Source organism: Thamnophis sirtalis, unplaced genomic scaffold, assembly GCF_051295495.1.
Source record: "Thamnophis sirtalis isolate CommonGarterSnake01/CBP01778 unplaced genomic scaffold, rThaSir2_p1.2 scaffold_5, whole genome shotgun sequence".
Lineage (NCBI taxonomy): Eukaryota > Metazoa > Chordata > Lepidosauria > Squamata > Natricidae > Thamnophis > Thamnophis sirtalis.
The window spans coordinates 32,323,340-32,346,995 of record NW_028261385.1 but is presented as its reverse complement, the minus strand read 5'-3'; the positions used below and the strand labels follow the sequence as shown (position 1 = coordinate 32,346,995).

General features: G+C 33.2%; 2 protein-coding genes across 6 annotated transcripts in view; both read right to left on the bottom strand.

Annotated features, from left to right (window-relative positions):
* SREK1 (splicing regulatory glutamic acid and lysine rich protein 1) overlaps nt 1-16,174 on the bottom strand; it is a 31,052-nt gene extending 14,878 nt beyond the window's left edge. The window contains exons 1-3 of the mRNA XM_087715575.1: nt 15,957-16,174; nt 11,391-11,524; nt 608-720 (exon numbers count right to left, since the gene is read on the bottom strand). Coding sequence (XP_087571701.1) covers nt 608-720; nt 11,391-11,524; nt 15,957-16,117 — 408 coding nt within the window. The 5' untranslated portion in view covers nt 16,118-16,174. The remainder of the gene's footprint in view (nt 1-607; nt 721-11,390; nt 11,525-15,956) is intronic.
* A 1,796-nt stretch (nt 16,175-17,970) lies between these two features.
* ERBIN (erbb2 interacting protein) overlaps nt 17,971-23,656 on the bottom strand; it is a 94,667-nt gene continuing 88,981 nt past the window's right edge. For all 5 annotated transcript variants that reach the window (XM_087715572.1, XM_087715570.1, XM_087715573.1 and 2 more), the window contains 2 exons: nt 21,311-21,385; nt 17,971-20,711 (listed from right to left, as the gene is read on the bottom strand). In XM_087715572.1, the coding sequence (XP_087571698.1) occupies nt 20,607-20,711; nt 21,311-21,385 (180 nt within the window). In that variant the 3' untranslated portion in view covers nt 17,971-20,606. The remainder of the gene's footprint in view (nt 20,712-21,310; nt 21,386-23,656) is intronic.

Here is a 23,656-nt window from a genome sequence, read left to right as displayed (position 1 = left end):
TTGCTAAAAATCTGTAATCCGCTTAGAGAGGGCTGAAAGCCCTATGAAGCAGTATATAAGTCTAATTAATAAATAATAATAAATAAAATAAAAAATTTGGACATGTGATGCGACACCCAGAAAAATACGGCATCCTTCACTTAATCCTCCAGGGAGAGACTGAAGGCAAACGAGGTCCAGACAGAAGAAGAACATCATGGCTTCAAAATCTAAGGGACTGGTTTGGACAAAACTCAACAGCACTTTTTCATACGGCTCTTGACAAAAATAGGATTGCCAACCTGATCGCCAATGTCAGATGACGGATATGGCACAAGAAGAAAGATGCCTCAGTCCTTTTAAAACCAGAAACTCTTAACACCTTTCTATGCAAGACTCTACCAATCTTTAATGCTTTAACATTATTTTTTCTTGCTATTTTCTCTGGTCTTCTTTGCTAATATAGGCTTTTGATATGTTAAGAATTTTGGTTTAGCCTAATAATTGCCCATCTTACTTTGGATTTTAACTAATTACACATTAGATTTTGTCAAAGTCATCCCTCTCACAGGCCATTTACTAAAAATGTAACTGACTCAGCTGCATTATTACATCCAGCATTACTTACTGAATTCACAGGAGGCGTTGGTATAGGAAGCAATCCTCCACCAGGAATCAGGCTTGTAATTGTTGGAGCAGGAGCCAAGAGAGAGAGGGCTTTGGCTTCATCTGGGATTTTACCTGAAGAGCAAAATGGTTTTGTTATCAAAAGTAAGGCCACCTTTCAAATTTTACTCTTCTATTTACTATTTCCCTTCAACTTAAATATAGTAAAGAAAAAAAAAACTACAACAGCCTTTAAAAAAAAGCAAAACAACACACGTCTTCCTTTCCCCTACTCCACTAGGAACAGTAAGTGAGCAAAACTATAATCTCATTACCAGATTTTTACTTTAAAAACTGAACAATGAGTAGATAATTATTTAACACTTTGAGCTATGGGTCACCTGTACTGGAAACTTAATGTTCATGAACCAAACGATATCAAGCATGGACGCTTTCGCAGGACGTTGTTTCACGGTGATCGAAAGGTGTGTTACACATGACAACCGTTCGTGTTGGCTGCATCACTAATAGCACACAGAACATCAGATACAGAAAAGAAGAACATTTTTTAAAGTTTAATCCCCAGAAATGGCAAATAACCAAATCAGTCAAAAAGAAAAAAGAGGAAACAGGAGTGTGCTAAGCAAAAACTGGGCTTTTCTTCTGCTGAAAGTGGCTGTGAAAAATATTGCCAGTTGATCACCAGTTGTCAATTTGGTACAAATCAAGCAAGGCAAGGAAGGTAACGATTCATAGTGTAAGTACTTTGACCTAACAAGGCTCACAGCTCTGTAGCATTATGAGGGATAGTGTAATCTAGTCTTTACAAAAATATTTACTTGATCACTGGCATGTTTGTTACATCTGCATAATGTCAGTGCAACTGATCCACTGTTGTTTTTACAAGATGACAAGGAGATTCTGTCTTTTGCTATATATATATATATTCAGGGAACAAGGCTTACCTCCAGAAAATTGCTCAAGTTCTTAACTCAGAAATGTTAGGGATTGAAAATTAGGATAAAAATACTTTAAATAATTAAATAAAAATTACTTTACACTAACCATGGTTATCCGTATTTGAATAATTTGATTGAATTGATCTTTACTAAAAATGTACTTTAAGGATAATCAATTTATACTATTCTTTAAGATGCTTTACAGCGGCTAACTACTACTGTTTGGTTATGCCCAAACAGCCTAAATGTAAATATTTTAAACACAGGACTACTAAAAGGATTAGTTCCTAATCTATCCAGAAATTAGACTGCAGATGGCAAAGTACTCTGCCAAGAAGCCACCACTGTCTGAAGTAACTGTTACTTATTAGAGCACGCACAAGAATTTAAGTCAATCTGGCCTCATAAAGCATCAATTATCTAGAATTATAATAGCATTTATAGTAAGAAAAACACACAGAATTTTTTATTTTAAAATCCTCACCAACTAATCTACTAATGCTGTAATATTCCATTAAAAAAGCCACAGATATAATGTAGATAACCACACTTATCTCCATATTAAGCTCAAAAAAAGGTTATTCCACTTCAAAAAGGGGAAGATGTTTCTGATGCTAAAAATTTACCTGAAGATCTATATTAAACATCCTGACAATTTGAGTTTGGAAGGATATTATTTAAAACTTTTATATATATATGTTGAAACACTGCAAACTTTGACTGAAAGATAAGATTAAACCAGCTACATAAAAACCATATTATAGTTCCACTTGGATTTAATGGATTTAAAAATAAGAGGATCTTGACTGAAATAGTAAGTGGACTGCATTTAAATTAAAATATTTCAAACCCAATTTCCTATCGTTCTATAGGCCCATAGAGTTCAAGTGCACATTCCAAAATAAATGCTTATAAACTGCAGTCTTCCATGACCATATCTAATTGGGATTTTTCCTACTAATGGAAGACATTTAATCCAATCGAGGCATCCAACAGTGAAAAAGGGAAGTAACTAATTTTCAATTATTTTCCTCTCCCCTGTAAATTTCCTCATTCCTGGAAGCAGCATGGGAAATCATACAGAGAAGTGAAAAGTCATAAAGTAACTTCCCTCACTTAATTGAGAAACTTTTGATCAGTGGGTGGCCACCAAGTATATGTAACAGATAGCAATTTATAGTAAACACTGAACTTTCTAACCTATCATACCTACATCTAACTAATTTACTAGAAAACAAGCCTTCTTTTAAAAAGCAACAAAATGAATATCTCTCTTCAAAACTAAAGAAAATAAAATAATTTTTGAAGATCTGCTAAACAGAGACTTACATCAAGAAAGGGCCCAACTGTACCTCACTGAACTTGTGCAAGAGCAAAGTTTTAATTCAGTAAATTATTCCAGACTAAATATCACTGTACGTTTTCAGTAATCATAAAAAGGTAAGAATGAAAATTCATAAAAATTTATTTCAATAGTTATTTTTGCAAAAGACATCCCCATGCATAGGATTCCTTAATTGCGCGACACAGCACTGGTGATGGCTCAAATGACACTTAAAAACAATGATGTAAAAGCATGGACATGCACAAATGGTTTTTACTCAGAACTAGACTATGTCATTTAAAACTGATTAATAACTCTAACTACTACATCAATCTGTAATTTAATTATTTTTAATTTTTTAAATTTTGTTTGTACAAACATCACATCTTTGCAACACATTACATTTTTTACATTATCTGTTGTGATTCTTTTATCAATACAAATAAATCTTTTATAACTCTGTGCACTTACATTATTTCATACATTTTTTTCATTCTATATATAATATTCTATATATTCTATGCATAACAGTTTTTACTACATTTAAGTCATTTTGTATATTTATTTGTTATAGTCTATCTCATTTCTATCTTTTAATCATTTTCCGGTTTTGTAGTTGTTTACTGATTTGTTGATCTTTCTTTTTTGCTTTCTTGCTCCCCCCCCCTTCCTCTAGCCAATTGTACAATAAATCCCACACAGAGCAATATTCAGATTCTTCTCTTTTAGTTTTCGTGAGCCTATCCATCTCTGCACATTCCAATATTTTTTTATTATATTTTCTTCTGTTGGTGTATAATTATTTTTCCAGTTTTGTGCAAATGTAATTCTCACTGCCGTAATTATGTGTAAAATGAAGTATCTAATATTTTTTTCATAATTTCCTTTTATAATTCCTAACAAAAATAATTCAGGTTTTAGTGCAATTTGGTGTGTAGTAATCTCCTCTAGCCAATCTTTTTTTCCCAATACTTTTTCGCAAATGTGCATGTCCACCACATATGGTAGTACGTTCCATGTTGTTGGTTGCATTTCCAACAGATAGGTGAACACTCTGGGAACATTTTCACAATTCTCGCTGTGTGAGATGCCATCTGTAGAACATCTTGTAAATGTTCTCTCTATATGCCGTTGCCATCGTTAATTTGTAATTTTTTTCCCAATCCAATTCTATATTATACCCAACATTTATCGCCCATGTTATCGTTTCTTTGTTTCTTCTTCCATTTTAAATTTTAATAAAGTGATGTTTTTTAATAAAAAAAAATTCCCTGTAAAATTTTATCCAGCTCTTGCAGCTCCTTATAAAATCCATCCCTTTCTCTGTGTTTTTTTAACTTGCCTGTATTTGTAAATAGGGCCACCAGCCTATATCTATTCCGTCGTCTTTCAATTCTTGCCTTGTTTTTAGTCTTTCTTGGTTGTCTAATATGTCTTTATATTTTATTATCTTGTTTATGTCCAATACATTAAGGTATATCAGAGCTTCCATGGTGGATAGCCAGATTGGGATTTTGTTGTAGCGTTTTTTGATTTTTAACCATATTTGTAGTAGAGCTTTTTTAATTAAATGTTTTTGGAAATAGCTATGAATTTTGTCTTTCCCATCGCAGATAAAAGCATGCCAACCCAGTTCCAAATTATGACCTTCTATTGTTAGTAATCTTCTGTTTTTTTAGACTGATCCAGTCCCTTATCCAGGTGAGAGCTGCTGCTTGATAATAAAGCTCCCAATTGGGAAGTCCAAATCCTCCTTTCTCTACTGTTCTGTAACAATTTTAATTTAATTCATGTTTTTTTTTCCCTGACCAAATAAATGTGTACTTTAATTCTATTAGTTTAAAGCTTCTGTCAAAAGTTTCAGCCCCTTAAATTATATTTCTAAATAATTTGTAGCTTTAGTATAGATCCTGCTGATTCATTAGATAAACCAAAATTTCCAGTAGGGTTTACTGCTAATTATGTAATTCCCTATTTACTTAAAATTATCAGAGTACAGTAAAATATTTTTATTAAAGAAAAAAGATAAGCAAAACTATGATAAAAGATGCCAAAAATAATTGTGAACTCTCATCCCTGTTGCAAAAAAGGAGTAAAAGTTATTGTTCTTGAGAAGGTTCTGTAGAAAATATTCAAATTCTATTTGTCTGTTAATCCGAGACAGACTGTCATAAAAGTGATGCTTGTCACCTTCTCACAGAATGCTACAGTGAAGAGAAGACAATATACAAAACAAACACTGGTCAGCAGAGTTATTTTGAATATTCCCTAATTTTTTTTAGATTTTTTTTAAAATTAGTATATTGAATATAAAATTAAATAAATAGAAAACCTATTAGCCTTGAAATAACATTAGCCTTCTTGACATATATCACATTACCAATATGCTTATATGCCCTGCAGTTCAAATCTCAATGAGAAATTTCAACAGGCTTCAGCTAAAGCTTAGGCATGAAGGAAAACATTTGCTCAAATACATATTTTGAAAAGTAACAGAGAGGTTCAAGGTGGGGGCAGGGGGAGAAGAAAGTTTCTGAAGACATTACAGAAGAAATGAACACTTTAAAATTTAGTCCAGAGAAATCAATGCATAATATAGACACTTAATTATATGGAGATAATGTAAACAATTTTATCAGTTCATTTGATACTCAACATAGTCCTAATTAAGAAGACAGAAATTATTTCCACTGATTTCAAATTATCTAAACTTAGAATTGCACTTACAATTTAAATGTAAAATCTAAATTGACTTTAGAATTATGTCAGCTCTTACTGACACAGTATTAGTTCCACAGAATAGACTTAAAATGAATCATGAATTCCTAAAACAGAACAGCATTTTTACAGAACTGAAAAACCAGTTCACAAATATAAACAAAAGAATTACAGCAAGAAAGGGACAAAATTAAAAAAGAAGAAGAAAAATAAAGCAAAACAAAATAATAAAACAGAGACAGGGCGTCCATCTTCTGCAGGCCAGACTTCGTTCTCATTTTCCCCCATGAAGTTGTCACTTGGCGGCAGGTTTAGTGGCATGGCAAACAATGCCTAATTCAGGCAAGTGTAACAGGTCTGCCTTGGCCAGTCTAGTCATCTAATAATGCACAAATATCACACAGAGAAAACATACAAAACCAAATTAATAGTCAAAATCCATCTAACCAGAAAATGTGGACATAAAAGTTCAGAATGATGATTAAAGGTGGCATCAGATGTATTTCAATCTTGTCTTTTCTCAAACTAGACTGAAGTCAGAGAGAAATCTCAAATACACATAAAATGAGAAGGGGACCACACATTTTGACAATGTGATGTTGCACTGTATCCAAAATCACAAAGTTAATCATGAAGTATGAGTTATATATTTGACATCATTTTTTCTATATTCATTGAAGCCATTGCCATGCAATGTTATGAGTAATTCCTGACAGACAAGATGAACATTTTTAAAAGATATTAACATTCTTCCCTCCCCGTGTCTGGAGTTTGTACAATAAATTCATAAATATTAGGCATCACACTATTTGGATTTCTCAGTAGAGAGTAGATCGACAGAGCACGTGTGCTCTACAGCCTATGTAACTCTCTACTTTTCATATGAAATCCAAGGAAACTGCTAGGTTGGTATATATAAGCCTATGGATTTGATCTGAGCATTTTACTTTAATAAACCATATGAATCACTTGTAATTAAACTCAAAATTTAAATGATTAAGAAATTACATTTACCCAGCACTGACTGCAGAGGAATAGTTTTGCATACTTACTTTGGAATAGCTGCTAATAGGCTTACTTTTAGGTAGCTTATTGGTAGAATAATCCTTCCCAATTCAAGTATCTTTCCACTGTGCTCAATGAATTCCTCATATTCTCAGCCAAAACAGCTGGCTAAAAATTATATTAACTGAAATTTAGCATATTTTGGAAGTAAAAAGTTGGGAAGGTCACCACATAAATTCAGATTTGGAAAAAATAATTTACACTGGAGGAGGGAGCAAATGCCAATGACTGCTGCATTCTCTTCAATTGTTTTTATGTGTATCAAGTTTTTGTTCCCATGCAGACAGTTAAAATGATAAAAGACAAAATTCAAACTGATAGATTATATGCATAATCCTTCATGTCGTATCTTATTGATTTTATACCCCATAATAGGGAATACATTTTTAAAAATCTAATAACTCATTGAGGGAGGAATTACAACGTATCAAAATGCCATTGTAATATAAATGACTTAGCTTTCTGTTAACTCATATTATTGAGCCAAATATAAAGGGAAAGAAGAGGGCTAAGGAACACCACTAAATCCTCTGCATTAGTCTAGCAGATGCATAGTGAAGTTAGTAAAGAAAGATTTTTTCAGTTGAAGAAATCTGTGTGTCTTTCTGGGCTGTTTTTAGCACAAAAACAAGTAGAAGAACAGAAATTGTCTTTTCATATGCTCTTCTACTCCAGGCATGGAAAATCCAGATACATGATGGTATATTCTCTGTTGTATCCTTATTAGAAATCAAATATAAAAATACAAGCGAGATTATAATTTAGATCAGAAGTACAAATTAATATATTAAGACAAACAAAATGCAAAGATGTACAATATGTAACCTTTGATAACTATGCTAGTTTATGAAGCTGCTCCAATATCATATTGTTGTAGACAAAGGGAATAGATGAACATATTAAAGCAATATTTTTAAATATTTGCTCTTCCTGAATAAATAATATTAAAGATAAGTACAAGCAAAATGAATTAGCAAAAATTACATGACTTAACTTACTAATAATTTTAAGTTGTCACTCTTATCAGACAATTTTGTTTTTAAAACAAAATAAAGAAACTCATTTGTAATATTCTCTATCCAGATATGTCCACATTTTTGCACTGGGAAAAATCTGTTACTTAAAAAAAGAATTATTTCACATTGTGTTCCCTGAAGTCGAACTATATAACTATACTGTATAATTAACATAATCTATATATATAGTTTGGTGTAATGGTTTAAGCATCAGGCTAGAAACCAGGAAACCATGAGTTCTAGTCCCTGTCGGGCACAAAGCCAAGTGGGTAATCTTGGGTCAGTAGCTTTCTCTCGGCCATAGGAAGGAGGCAGTGGCACTCCAAGGTTTTCTGAAAAACCTTGCCAAGTAAACTGCAGAAACTTGTACAGGCAGTCAATGAGAATCAAACATGACTGAATGGACAGGAAATATAATCTATCTATCTATCTATCTATCTATCTATCTATCTATCTATCCATCCATCCATCCATCCATCCATCCATCCATCTATCCATCCATCTATCTATCCTTTATTTTCTTCATGATATTTAATCAAAGATTTCACAGAATTAAGTTTGTCAAGAATTGGGACAAGATTATAAGGACTAAGAAAAGCAAATAAAGATGCAACAGATACTTTTTTGATATTTGTATTTTAGCAAATAATCTTCCACAGCCCAAAGAGCTGTAAATAATATATATGAATAAAAAACAATCTTTCAGATTACATATAGGCCTATCAAGGGAGCTTCTCATTCTACAGGTATTCATTAAAATGCTAAGCAATAACCTATGTTAATTGGATAAAGATATTACAAAAGAAAAATGGAATAAATAAACATGTGAGAAAAACTGAGTGTTCCAGTTGCAAAGGAAGCCAATATATAGGCTGCATAGAACTGTTCAAATGGTGTTTGGAAAGCAAAAGTTTAGCATAATCTAATAATGCTAAGAATAACAGAAATGACTTTTTTAGATATGTTCACAATAAAGAAAAATGAAGATGGCAAAATGTTAACAGATAACAAAGTAAATACAGTCAGAGCTATTCAATCCCTCTTTTAGTTCAGGTTTTTTTTTTCAACAAACAGAAGATTTTGTCAAGAAATTATGAAAATTAATAGGTTGAGATGCTTCAATTTGGGGTTGTACTTGGTAATCTAAATGAACCTTTTAAATTCTATGGCTGAATCTTGGGAATAGCAGAAACATGGCTGGGAATTATCTTTTTTATTTTGAATGAGTTTAAATTTCCAGGGCTAGATGAACTACCTGCTACATGAAATAAATAATCATCTTGATTGAATTCCTTGAGAACTGAGCAAGTGCCAGATGACTAGAAGAGAGACAATAATGTCCCTATCTTCAAAGAGAGGAAAAAGATTCAGAAAAGTATGTGTCAGTCAGCATGACATCAATACTTAGGAAAACTATGGAAAAGATAAAAAAATTAATTTGGAAAAATATACTTACTTACTTACCAAATGTTAGCATGGACAAATCTTGTCAAAGTAATCTTATGTCATTTTTGACTGAGTACTTCTTGAACACATTTTGAGAATGCTGTACATTTAGTGCACAAAACATTTCAAAAAGTAACTCATGACATTATTAGCAAAATAGTCAAGTAAGGACTGGATGACAAATAAGTGGACACAGCTGGGTCAGAACTCATACTCAGAAGATGCATATTGATGCTTGCTCATCAAATCAAAGTTTTCATACAGAATGCCACAAAGATCAGTCCTACGTCTTCAACTCTTCAATATTTTTATTAATAATTTATAATTGGATGAAGAAAAGGAAATGTTTCTAAAATTTGTGGAGAACATAATACAATGAGCTAGTTAATGCACCCATAGCCAGAAGTAAAATAAGTAATGATCTTGACTGATTTGGAGAATGGTCTAAAAGTAAGAGAATAACATTAATCAGAAATAAGTGCAAAACTTTTCCTTAGAAAACAACCAACAAGCATAGGGTGGAAAATATATAGCCTGGGAATAATATTTATAAAAAGGCAAATCATGACAAATACTATTTCTACTTCTTTCTGTTTTGTTCAAAATAGTGTAGTACTTTAAGGAGGATTCAAAGAAGTTAGTAGAGCCAGAGTAGAACAATGAGAAACTAAAAAATAAATATCATTAAATGATATTGCAGAGATTATACATGCTTAGACTTGAGGGGGAAAAACACAACTGAGGGAAAATATGATAGAACTCAGAACTCTTTAAATATCTGATGTTACAAGAAACCAAATAAATTCTCATTCCAAAAGGTATATAACCCAAAAATAATTTAAATTTCAGAAAGGCAGACTGACTGTTAGAAGAAAGTTTCTAATAGTAAGAGCAGTTCATAAAGGAACCAGATGCTGTTAATTCTATATTTTTAACTGATTTATAGAAAACAAAAGACTAAGAATGTAAAGGCTGCAAATGTCCCTTCCTGACTGAGATGGGCAATCTAGAAACAAAATAAAAAATGGCAATGCTGAAACCAGTGGTTTCCAGCCTAGACAGCACCATTATAGCAAAAGTAACTCAACCACCTCCAAGGCTCATCCTGTATCCCATAAAATAGTTTTAATTTAGAAGGGAGGTAATATATACCTAGTAATATATACCTAAACTATGGACCATAGATGCAGTTGTAAGGTTGCAGTGGACAATCAACTGTTAAGTTTTGAAATATGCTGTGTCTTCACTGAGTGCCATTTCACTTGTATCCTCAGTCTTGAATTATTTATATTTTGGTTCAAAATCCCACCTTTTAACTTCTGCCTGAATAATTACAATTGTACCTATGGTTTTCAACTACTGTTCCCAACATTTTCCTTTCTACCCACTATGAACTATGAATGAATTATTAGTAATAACATTTTTCTAAATGCTGTTACTTGCATGGCTATTCCATTTTCTTGCCTCTCTACTGAAGCTACAAAAGTGGCCTTCAGATATAAGTACTAAGCTAACAAAATCCAAAACTAATAAAGGAATAACTGATCATATAAATATTTTACAACACTAATATAAAAAATAAATGCACTCTAAAACTAACAAAAGTCCAAATAAACCATAGAACCCCCCATTTAACTAAAATTCCAACAATATTAGAAGTAAATACAGGAACAGTTTTTTAGGAAGGCCTTTGCCTTGAAAAATAGCATGGGCATAAAAATATATCCTTAAGTTAAAATGGCTAACATCTTATGCGCTATGAGAGTTCTCATGGGAGATTGAATTTCAGTCATTTTAAATGTTTAATTTCCAAAATATTTAATTTTGAGATAATCTGAAGCAATCTGGAGATCCTGGTGTGGTGTTGACCCCACTAAGTAACTACTCTCTATAATATATCATATTTTATATCATTTATTACTGAAAAAGATATAATACCTAGCTTGGAAAACTTATTCTATTTTCATAACTCATAATAAAAACTAAAAAATATGGTTTCTATTGCTGCAACAAAGACGTGTGCTCACTCATTTAATTAAAAATATGTTTAGGACATTTTCATATATAAATATGTCTGTGTTGTTCAACTCACTTTTTCTAGGCAAATGGTAAACAACACACATTGGAACAAAAAGAATTAGTGAAAGAAGCAATTCCTTGTAAAAGACTACATTACATTAAAGAAAGTATGCACATATTTGCTGAAAAAAACATATGGAACAAACTGACAGAGTGGAGACCACAAAAATGAAAAAAAACCATACTGAAAATACCAACCTTCTGCACAGGGTACAACTATCAGAGCTCTGTCAATAAAAACTGTATTTGTTAGATGCTGGGCCACACCAACACTTGAAGACTCCCGAAACTTAATATAACATACTTTGGAAGAAAAAGCGAGCGGTGCATTGCTGCAAGAAAAAGAAAACCAATTAGATGTTTTAGTTTCTTCTTTTTTTCAAGCTGTGCTCAAAAGCAATTGTGAACATATAAACACCCAAAAATATACATTGTCTTATATTTTTCAATATCATTTAATGTATCTTACACTGGTGCAAATGAAAGTTAATTATAGAAGACATCAGTTCTTCTACAGATTCTTAATTTCTTATATGTGTACTTCAGATGGGGTTAAGAATATCAAGCTTTTGCCAGACATTATTCAACAACTGAGTTTTCTATTTACTCCATAATAAAATATACATCTAAGCATAATCACAGCCTTGGTGATAAAACATTATTTCACTACCATTATTAGTTAAGTTTAAAAGTAACTAAAATATTCTTTTTATAAACTATGGTTTACTCCAATAATGCTTTAATAAGTGTCACATGACTATTCTATAATTAGTCTCTATAGATAAGACCTTCTAAACAACTTAGGCTGATCTTGAAAAACCACAGTTCAATTCAATCTATTTAGCTAACTTCTAATTCATAGGAGATTTCTATGAACTGAAGTCAATCTGGAATAAAGATGATGCATTATGTGACTTATGAACTATAATTATACTTAAGAAAAGGTTTAACAGAAACCATCTGAACTTTTTTTCCAAAGCATGCCTGACTTAAATATCTTCCTTTGAATGCCTTATTTCTTTCTTACATTATCATTCCATCTTTGACATTAAACCTTCAGGGTCATTTTTAATATTTTGACATAACATTTACAGAGTAAGAGTATTTTAGTCTATAGAATACTTCAAATTATTTTCTTCTGCACAGGTTGTAATTTTAAAAGGCTTAAAATCCTTAAAATTAATAACTATTTTGGGTTCAAATTGTGTTACACAATGTTGATAAACAAACTGTAAATATATCATTAATACTTCATATTTCTGTTACAAGACCAGTTAAAACAGCTAAAATTTTAATATAGTTAACAATTAGATTAATTGCAGGCATGGAAGACCAAAATCTAAACTAGAATATTGTAGCCAATAAGTAGTATCTCCAACATTATAATGCTGATCTATGATGAGACTTCTGCATTGGCATTCAATTTTTGAAAGCTATTAATAATAATGCTAATTGCACAATTATTTATATTTAGTTCATATTTAGCTTAGTTATGATTACTGCACATTAGAAAATAATACTCATATTTTTCAGAGTATAAGATGCACCTTTTTACCCCCCCAAGAGGGTGAAAATCTGGGTGCATCTTATACTCCAAATGTAGCTCCACCCACCCGCTCCACCCGTCGCATTTTCAGGGGGTTCCATGCAGCGGGGATCCTCACTCAGCTGGCTGCCTCTAATCTGCCTGCCCTGTGTCCACACCTGGCTCTTGTGCCTTTGCCCAACTGCGCTGCCCTCTCACTATTCTCCCTGCCTCCCCCAGCCGACGGTGCTGGCCAGGAGAAAACAGGCAGTGAGTCTGTAGAGGAGGAGGAGGGCGCGTGGTTCTGCGATGTGCACCGGGGAACTGGGAAGAAAAGCATTTTCAGGTAGCAGCACGTGCTGGAACTGCCTGCCACCTGAAACATGATGCACTTGTTTGGTCTCTGCATGCACCCTTTTTGGAATCGGGGAGGGGACCCTACACTTTCATTGAAAAGGCTTTCATCGCAGTTCCTAGGCAACTTCGGGAATCAAGTTCCAACTGAGGCAGCAAAGATGTTAGCCAGATGAATACTGATGGATGCTGCTGGAAAAGAGCCAAAGGTTTTTTTCCTGATTTCCTCCCCCAAAATTAAGGTGCGTCTTATACTCCGAAAAATACGGTAATAAAGCATGCTTCAAAGACTACAAATTCTTTATTTGTATTAATTAATATTTAAATTAATTATTCATCTGTTCCCACTGAGTAAACAGGGAAGAGAAAAGAAAAATGTCAATATCAATTAATTAAAAGTAATATATAATCAGACAAAATACCGATATAAAAAATGGTAACTGGGTCTGAAATGGCAAAACTGTTAACTGTCATAATGAAGGTTAACAATAGAAGGATCATGGATAACATTAGGTCAATTACTGAAGCTGTGAGATATGCAAATTCATATTCAGAAAGCAATAAAAATTAAATCAAAAATTGGGCAACAAAAATATATTTACTTATTCAATATTTTGACTGTGCAGTTTGAATTTGCTGAACAGAGATTGGCATAAGGAGATACTAAAAGACTTTTGAATTCAAGAAAGAAACAACATAAAAAGTCAGTGATCAATAGTTTGTTTTATCTTAAGAGGCACATAGAATAATCTAGTATCCATATGCAGACTCCCAAGATTCCAGGATCTCAGCACTGACATTTTGTAGTAAAAAAGCTATTTTAACAAAACAAAAAAAAACCTGGATATTTTACTGGTGATGAGGAATCCAGAGTGGGGATGATATAATTCTCTCTTTTAGAGATGTCCCATTCCTTTCCTGCTATTAAATCATCATGTGATACACGAAACTAACCAATATAAAGTATTTTTCTGTGCCCTACCTATCAGGATCTGATGGGGAGACTATTGGAAGGCTGGAGCAGGCTATTTATGAAAAGTGAATGTTAAGTATATTTTGGCTTTTCTAATAAAACAATTATGTCTGTGTTCTATATTTTTACATATCAAGAATTAAAAAATAAACTTATTTTTTTATTGTATACTGTTATGAATAAATTATAATGAAGAGATGGGAATGGCAAGGCCAAGGATCAAAGTAAGAAAATTATTCCCCAAATTAAAAAAGCTTTAAAAAAGGAGAAAAACAGCAAAAAGGAAAGCAAAACTTTCAAATTCTAAATCCTAGTAGCACTATAGATTTTATTTTATTATCCGCTATCATCACTTTTTATAAAGTTCAAAATTCTGACTTCAGAGTCCTGGCTCAGACTCCCCATCCCAAAAGAGATATGATGAGTAGGGACTCTGTGAAAGCTGCAAGAAAAAAAATGGAGGAACTAAATATGTACAACCTATAGGACAGCAGGGAGTGGAGGGGAGGGAACATGACTGAAAGTCTGAAACCTTTATATTACAAGTGTGGATGAAATACTAGAAGGCAGTATTTTCAGTATTAAGCAAAATCAAAACATAAGGGCAGTCTCAAACTGATAGGAGGGAAATTCAAAAGCAATGTTTGAAAGCTTGGGACCAGCTTCCAGCAGAAACACTGGGTGAATTATTAGTGAGTTTAAACATAAACCCATGTCAATCATCTGACAAACATTTTGAAAATAAAAAACCTCCAAAGACAGGCTGGATAGACAACTAGAGGCCTTTTTCTGACACCAGTTTTCTATGTTTTATGTTTCCTTTTCTGTGGAATGTCCTTCATCAGAATTAAGTCTACATTCACTTCTAATATTCAGGAGTCTTTAAGATCATGTCTTTTTCAACGCCAGATCAGTGAAGCAAAAGAAAAGCATGTATAGTTAAATACATAAATATTTGCTTTTGGGTATATCTTAACCTTAAAGTTTATCTTCTTAATAAAAAGAATCATGTCTCTATCAGTGACATGTTTGGTACCTTTCATCCCAGAGCACATTTACATGCAGAATTCTAACGACTTGATTACAAGTACTTGAACACAAGTTGGGAATCTTTTTGGGAAACCATAACAATTCAACCTACCCTGAACATTATTGAAAGATTGAGATGCATATCCGGATTTTAGATTTTACATAAGGTGATACAGTATCTGCGATAACATTATAAGGAAGGACCTCTATTTATCCACAATATTAAACTAAAGATGCTTTAAATAGGTTGCAATTCCTATCCTAACCGTACTGAATTGGTGGTTCATGAAATTTCATTAACCCCTGTTTCAATTAAGTAAGCAAAGATAGAAAATAGAATAGAATTCTTTATTGGCCAAGTGTGATTGGACACACAAGGAATTGAAGCTCTACAGGGACCTAAGGTTGATTGAAAGAATAAGGCTGATAAACTGCACCACAGAATCTAATTCGGGCGGTTGGATGAGCTGAGAGGGAGAAGTGTCTGGGAAGGAGCTAGAGGGCTTCCCTTGCCGCATCTTTTTCAAAGCCAAACCAATGGAGCTCCCACAGAAAGAACCTTATCTGCAGAGGGCTCGGATCAGGACGTCTAACAAAGAAGCGCCAACCGCAACGCCGGAGGCATTTCTCACAATACGGAAAGGGAAAAGAATGATAGGACTGAGACGAAAGAGGGAGAAAAATAAGTCCATGAATAGGTGCCATCTTCACTCCGGGCAACAATCCTCTCAGAAAGCAAAAGCCTCAAAACGGAGCTACTCCCAGCCACCCACAAGCAAAATGGAGGGCGCAGCATCCGGTCAGCTTTTTTTTTTTAATATACCCCTTTCCTTAAAAGACAGTCATTCCCGCCATTCTCTATGGCTTCCCGGGCCTCACTTACTCCGGAGGGTAAAGGCGCAACTCCTCAATGTCACCTAGGAAACCGAAGAGCGTCCGCATCTGCTCACTAGTAACCGCGGAGGATAAATTAGTGACTTGAATAACCGAAGTAGGAGTTAAAGGAAAGCCGAGGGGGACCCCGATTCCACCGCTGTTCATCATGATGGCGGCAATTTCTCTATCTGACCCAAGCCAACGCACGTAAGCGAAGGGACGGAAGTTACCATAGAAAAGGCGTCTAGAGTGTTATACATTGCGATGTTTCCGTTCACGTGATATTCTATGAGGTGGGAAGCGTTAACAGCGCTTTCCCTGCGGGTATGGCTTTCCTAGAAAGGTTATTTTGTAGAGGAAAGGGGAGTCGCTATTTTGAACTGTCATTGTTAACCAGGAGTGATAAATTATCTCGCCACTATTGGAATTGAAGTCCAGCAAGTCTGAAAAGGGACAAGTTGGAGAGGACAGCTCTATGGTCAAAGTATCCCAAATACAAAAAACCAAGGCACAATGCGGAAGTCCAACCTTTCCTCAAGCTAGGACGAAGTTCTCCCGCATAAAGCAAATTCGCTGGTTGACGCACGTGGGAACGGGGGGGAGGGGTTAGGCGGGTGCAGGGTATGACGACATACACTATTTTGTAAACCTAACGAATTAGTCACAAATTTTTAGCGTCCGCCTTAAGCATATTTTCTTGTCTCGTATTTATATAAAATATGTTTTATGGAATTATGAGACAAAGAAAAATATCCTTGAGTAGCGCAAGCGTCTTCTATAGGTAGATTTTCCATGTATGGCAACAATAATCCTTCACGGCACTAAAGAATACTATTAGCGTTGTACACCGATTAGACCAAGTTTAAAAGACGCATCCTAGGGCTGAGGCTCTTGCGCCAGCTTCAGAGCCATAAAACGTTCAACTCTTGGAAGTGGGAATCCACAGCCACCACAACTGCTCAATGTGATGGCAGATACGTGAGCGTGGACAAAACGAGGGTTGGGCAGAAAGACGTCTTCGTATGTTTTCAGCGCTTTCATGCTAATTGAGTGTCCTCTCACAAATCACGTATTTTCCTCACAATGAATGCATGGTTTATCAATTTAATTTTCTATCCCGTCTTTTCATGGCTTTTTGAAAATCTAACAGAAAGCGCAGTAACGGAATAACGGAGAAAGGCTTTTCCAAAGCTGAAGGGGGGAGGACACTGAGAAGGAGCAGGGATGGGATCCTAGCAGTTCTCTCGGAACTGGGGTCCTCAGCAAGCTTTCTCTGGGTAGATTCAACTCGCTTCGGAGATGGTTTCAGGTCCCTAAGAAGCGTGGCAAATATTTTGGACATTTTTGGATATCAAATTTTGGATATTTCCCTCTGGGTCAGTCTAACAGTTCAGGGATGAAAAAAAGAGTCCAAAAAAGATTCGGATTTTGAAACACTTTGGTTTCTAGGTGTGAAATGGCCAATGGTCTTAAGGAAGCAAAAAACCCTGGACTAGTTTTGACAAATTTGTATTTTAAATGCACTTAATATTTTCAAAATGAACTGCTTGTTTGACTTGCAATACTTCTCATTAGTAATTGGTATTGAATTTGTTAATAATTGTGCAAATAGAACTCCCACACAGCATAATTGAGAGACCTGGAAAAGCATCCTCTCTAAATTGTTGCCATTGATAAATTGCTGTGAATTTCATTTAAGAATCAATCTGTCTATTTACTTAACCTGGAATAGCAATCAGTATCAAATGCAAATCAGTATGAAATGATTTGTTCATACATTGTATTTAATTCAAATAATTTTTTAAAAGTTATTTAGAAATTCCAAGGGGGGGTTCAACAATTTATAAAAAATAAAACTAATGTAAATTGAAACCAAGAAAGTACACATAACTTTAAAGAGCATTAGTTTTATTATCTATTCTTCTCATGTGTTACTCCAGAAACAATTTAATTATATACAAAAAACTGGAATGCTGAATAAATGCTGATCAATAAAAACATTACAGTGCGGCTGACAAGGGAATAGTTATTTTAAAAAGTAGTATACAGCAAATTAATGATAAAGGCTTGGTTCTGTGTGTCTCTTATTGCTATGATTGTGTTCACAGATGTGTTCAAGTATGTACACATTTTTAAACTCGTCAAAAATAGTAAAAAAAAATATTTACACAATAAATATGTGGGACTTTTTCCAAAAATTTCACTTGAACTGATTCTTTAAAGAACTATTACAAAAAAACCTGAATTGATAACATGATCCATTCTGTATCTATTCTATCAAATTTCCAGATATATTTTGATAAAATGAGAAACATTAAATACCCATGGCTTCAAAAAAATGTTTTCCTGTTTTGATGAGCTTCTTTTTCAACAATCTCTCCTCAAACATTTATTCTGACAATGTTTTTCCTCACAAAAGAACTTTAAACAGAATTTTATTTCCTTGCAAACAGACAATAAGCACCATTTTTCTTGCACTGTTACTTTAAACAATGAAAAAATTTGGCAATGTTTTTAACAAAAAATATTCAAATGAATTTCTAATTTAGTTTAAGGAATATTTCTCATTTCATACAAAATACAATATTTTGGGACATATTTCATTCTTACATCTTGTATGCAAAGATAAATTGAATCCATATTCAGTTTTGAAACTTATCTATCACATAATTATTTCATTTCTTTATATTCTCTTTATTAAAAGACTGAATAGTTAAAAGCAATGAATATGAATGTGAGTCACTGAATAAATTGTAAATAAAATAGCAACACGCTTGTCAACATATAGCTATGTTTTTTAAAGATTAACAGCACACAAAAATGTGAATTTTACCAAAATACAGCACATTTCTGCTAATATAAAAAACAATGCCTATGTAAATTTTAATAAAATCAACTAAAGTTAATGTATAAAGAGTTGTTAAAGGATTTCAATTAAAATTAAGAATTATATGCAGTACAATATTCAGTTGGTAAGTGAAGTGCAATATCATTTAAGTTTATCATTTAAAAACTACTGAGAGCTGCTAATGTGGATTTTCCATTCAAGTATGCTTTTGCAAAATCTTTAACGGATTGGTACAACTATCAATTTCTATTAAAATTTCAATTAAATGAATATTTTTCCAATGATGGGTTGATCATTCACTTTTAAAAACAGTTGTCTTCTATGACACTCTTCTGTGGTCCATAATATCTATGTATTACTTTTTATCTTGTGAATTAGGCAATATTATCTCTGTTGCATCATGAACATGAAGAACATAAACATTTGTCATAAACAAAATTATAATCCAATGTTTTATGCAAGTAATAATAAACAAAAGGCAGCTTGTAATAAATCACTCTTACATTAATATAGTTAGAAATCCTTTAATGACTCTGAAGTGTCGAGTTCACATTTAATGTCACCTGTAGGAACAGCCCTTTGAAGAAGATCATACAAGTTGGTGGGCCCAAAAAATACCTGTCCCTTTACAATAGGGAGCAACCTTCTATTGCTGTGCAACAGCGTCCCATAACCTGGCTTTGGTTATAGCTCCATCGTATTATTTCTTTTAGTCTCAAGGCAACTGAAGGCCAACAAAAATCCAGAGTTCTTTCTGAATCGTTTATTCTGGGGCAGCCCAATCTTCATATGGCTCAGTATCATAAGCCTCCTTGAAAAGACCACAGCTTTTCTATTCAGAACATGCACATGTTAAAATTCAATGTGTCTACGCATCATCATACATTACAGGCAACACAGCAAAAACTGGCCATTTCAGGTTCTTTTCAAAAATGTATAAATAATTTGAATATGGAGCATTTCATACAAAGCAGAAGAAAATCATTATTTTATATAAAACCAGGAATTTTTGTAATGAGAGTACCTTTTCAGTACAACTCAATAGAATAATTATTATTTTTTTAAAATGTGTGATTAAAAACACTCAAAACTAAATTACACGTAGGAATATGACAGGCAATTGATTTGATATGAACCAATCCTGTAGAACTTCCAGAAGTATATTTATTCACTCTGCTTTTTAAAAAAACCTTCATTTTTATTGCATTTTTTTCAATTGGTACATATAGATTCTCCCATTAAGTTCATCTCCCCTTCTTTTAATTTCATACTTTTATCTGGCCTTTTAATTTAATCCAATCAGTCCACTTTCAGTCTAGCAATTCATCTATACAATACTCACATTGCAAAGCCAACTTTTAAAATTTCTTACCAATATCTACTGAAGTGGTTTCAACAAAGATTCTAAAAATAAATGAAAAATTAAAGGCAACAAAACTGCTATAGGACAGAAAGCCCTGCCATCTGTCCACTGGCTACAATGGAGGCTCCTTGTACACAAAGTTATTTAATGTATATGAATTACCCACAAAATAAACCTACCATCTGTACAAAATACACCACAGGTTTGTTCTTGGAGTGATCCTTGATTGCTACACTGTCTTAAAACAATTTAGCTCTAATCACCATATGCATTTCCATAACTGCTTCATTTATATTCTTTACAGTGGTTTTTCCCCATAACCACAAATTCATTATTTTATTACTGTACATAGTTTTAAAAGTTTTGCATACAAAAATAGTCAAAATATTAAGTTTTCCACAAGTCCTTCAAAAATTACACAGAATTTCCTCTTTTCTCCACAGTGTTTAAGAAAGCTCTCGAACAATAGTAAGTTCCACTGTGTTCTGAAAAGTCTTTAGCAAAGATACTGCTTGCCCATGATCAATACTGATGAAGCTATATCCATTAGCCTGAAAAGAAACAAATACATTAATAAATTAAAAGAAAATATTTTCAATAAGTTTTTAAAATTTGTTTTTGAACTTTATTTTGTTTTGGAACACCATGCAAATGAAATTCTAATTTATAATTTTCAGAAAACTTTGTTGTTGTTCCAATAACATATCAATGGAGGAGGAACACAAAAGAGCAAACATATGTTCAATATACAGTCACAGCCTCTCTTTCCTCTAGGAATTGAATTAACAAAATCATTATCATTACAGCTAAGACTATAAGCTACCAAATCCTGAAATATTAAATTATTAATTCAAACACTTTATCTGGAAACTTTACCAAATACTGTACTATTTTGCAATGCGACTCAAAATGGTAATTTGTCCGCCTTTTTATTTAAAATCAAAGATTTATATACAATTATTCATTTTTAATCATTTGTATGCTGCCTTCAGATTTTTTTTCAGGGTGGTTTATAATATGTGACAGAGAAAAGATACGGTATTAATAGACTTTTTTTCTAATTATTTACATAAAATTCAGAAAACTGATAGAATCTTGCAAAGGCATAACATTGTTGAAAATAATTTATGAATACTTTAAATTATATTACCTGAATAATTTTATCTCCTGGCTGTAATAATTTTGATGCAGGTCCTTCAGCCTGTACTCTAGTCACAAAAATACCCTTCAAGATAACAAAAACAGTAGTAGTATTCATCTTATAATAAACATGTATTTATACTGCATAGGTATTAATAGCAGCAGCTATTGGCTGTCTATATTATTTTGAACAAAAAATGTTTCAAATCTAAAATTCATGCATGTTATTAAAGCCACTCAAATGTGTAGGGAATGTATGAGTACAAGAAAGGCAGTTAGTAGATATGTGGGATTCTGCAGCCCAATGTCTGAATAATATTACATTTATACTTGCCTCTGATACAAAATACATGTTAACTACATAGTAATGAAAATAAAGAACCCATCTTAATATCACAATATTAGACCACGTGACCCGTCAAAACCGTGGAGGACAAAATCGCGATCGATGAAAGCGCGCATGTGACGTCATCACAGCACGACGAAAAAAATTAAACATTGAAATAAAATTAAAATTAAAGCAAACCAATTCACATAAAGGTAAGGGTTAGGGTTAGGGTTAGGGTTAGAGCGTTAGCGTTACATTTAGCGTTAGGTTAAGGGTTAGCATTAGGTTTAGCGTTACGTTAACGGTTAGGTTTAGGGTTAGATTTAGGGTTAGGGTTAGGGTTAGGTTTGGGGGGGTTAGGGTAAGGTTTTTGCTTTATTTTTACATTTTTCGATCACAGCGTGATGTTTTCGTCGCACTGTGATGACGTCAAATGCGCGCTTTCATCGAGCGCGATTTTGTACTCCGCGGTTTTGTGGTGGAACCATTAGACCATATCAGTTAGTACCCCACGAGTAGAATGGCAATAGTTAATATTCCAAATCTGTTTTACTGCATATAACTTTTATTTCTGCTGTGGTGAAGCTCCCAACCAGGAAGCTATCATAAAACTTCCAAACATTCCCAAGCCCCCCCTTCAGTTTTAAGTAATACAATTCTTCCACTCTGAATGGAAGAATTGGGGAAGGAATTGGCTATTTATCAACTGCCAGGATGTAACTGTAGTGCATAGATTTGCTGAAGCCTAATGAAAAGCCTTATTGGTCAGAGTGGTGATCATTACGGTAATTACATTGGTAATTGATCTCATGGATTCTGAAAAGGGTGGAGCTGGACTGCTAGGTTTATCAACCTACAGGAATCAATTTGGCAGAGATTTTTGTTAGCTGACATATATAGGTTCCACTAGGCTGCTAAGTCTTTTCAATATATAGCAGATTCTACAATTAAATTTGTTTATTTAGAGAGCCATAAAGTATGCTTACTTCCCAAATATTGGAGAGGGTGGCGAAGACTTATGCCAATGACAATCTTCCCTGCTCGGTTCCCCATTGCTTTTCTGGGGAACCTAGCAGGGATGGTTGGAAATAGTGTTACTGTTGTGTTATAGTGTTACTGTATAGTTGAAATTATTTTCTATTATGCACTATGTTTATGTTATGTTTATTTTTTTCTAATTTTCATGGTGAAGACAGCTTTTTTAATCAAAAGATTATGTAAATGAACAAACATCATTTCAGTATTTTAATCCTGACAATTTGAAGACATTTTGAAAAGTTTGTATTATGAAAGGTTAATGAAAAATAAGCACACAAATAAGTGATATTGAGATAGATGTAGGAAATTAAAATTCACAATTTAAACATATTTTTATATTTTATGTTCATTATACAGATGTAAAGATATTGGATGGCATCCATGAGAATAAAAGTACCATTTTAAACCCAAAACAGCTAAATGGACACAAATAATTCCTGTTTCTTCATTTAACGAAGAACAGAGGGAAGGATTAAATATTCTATTTGTAGTAAAAGCAATATGGCAATGCACAAATCAAACCTGCAAATAACAGTGCAGATCTTTTAATGTCAAGGCAGTGTTATTTCTAGTATGCATTGCTTAGCAGCTTAACAGTCACATTCCATATTAACTGAAGCTTTTAGACAATTATTTAAGGAAATTAAACAGAAAGATCATTGCAATAGTTTAACCATATTACTTGTTATCTCACAAATCTTCAGAAACTGAATGGCAAATAAGCTAAAGAAACAAGCCAATCCACCCATACATGCTTACAGACTCAAGATGTGGTGCGTATGTGAAGAGTTACAACTCACCAGTTAGGAAATGAAAGCACGAAAGAAACAGATTTATAGAAAGTACTCAAGATTTAGAATATGTACAAAATTATGTTTAATTATATATCATTTTAGGATTTATATGAATTATTTATAAACAATGTATTACGAATGCATGAAAAAAGCAAAAAACAAAATATTCAACTCTGATGTATAAATTTTCAGTATA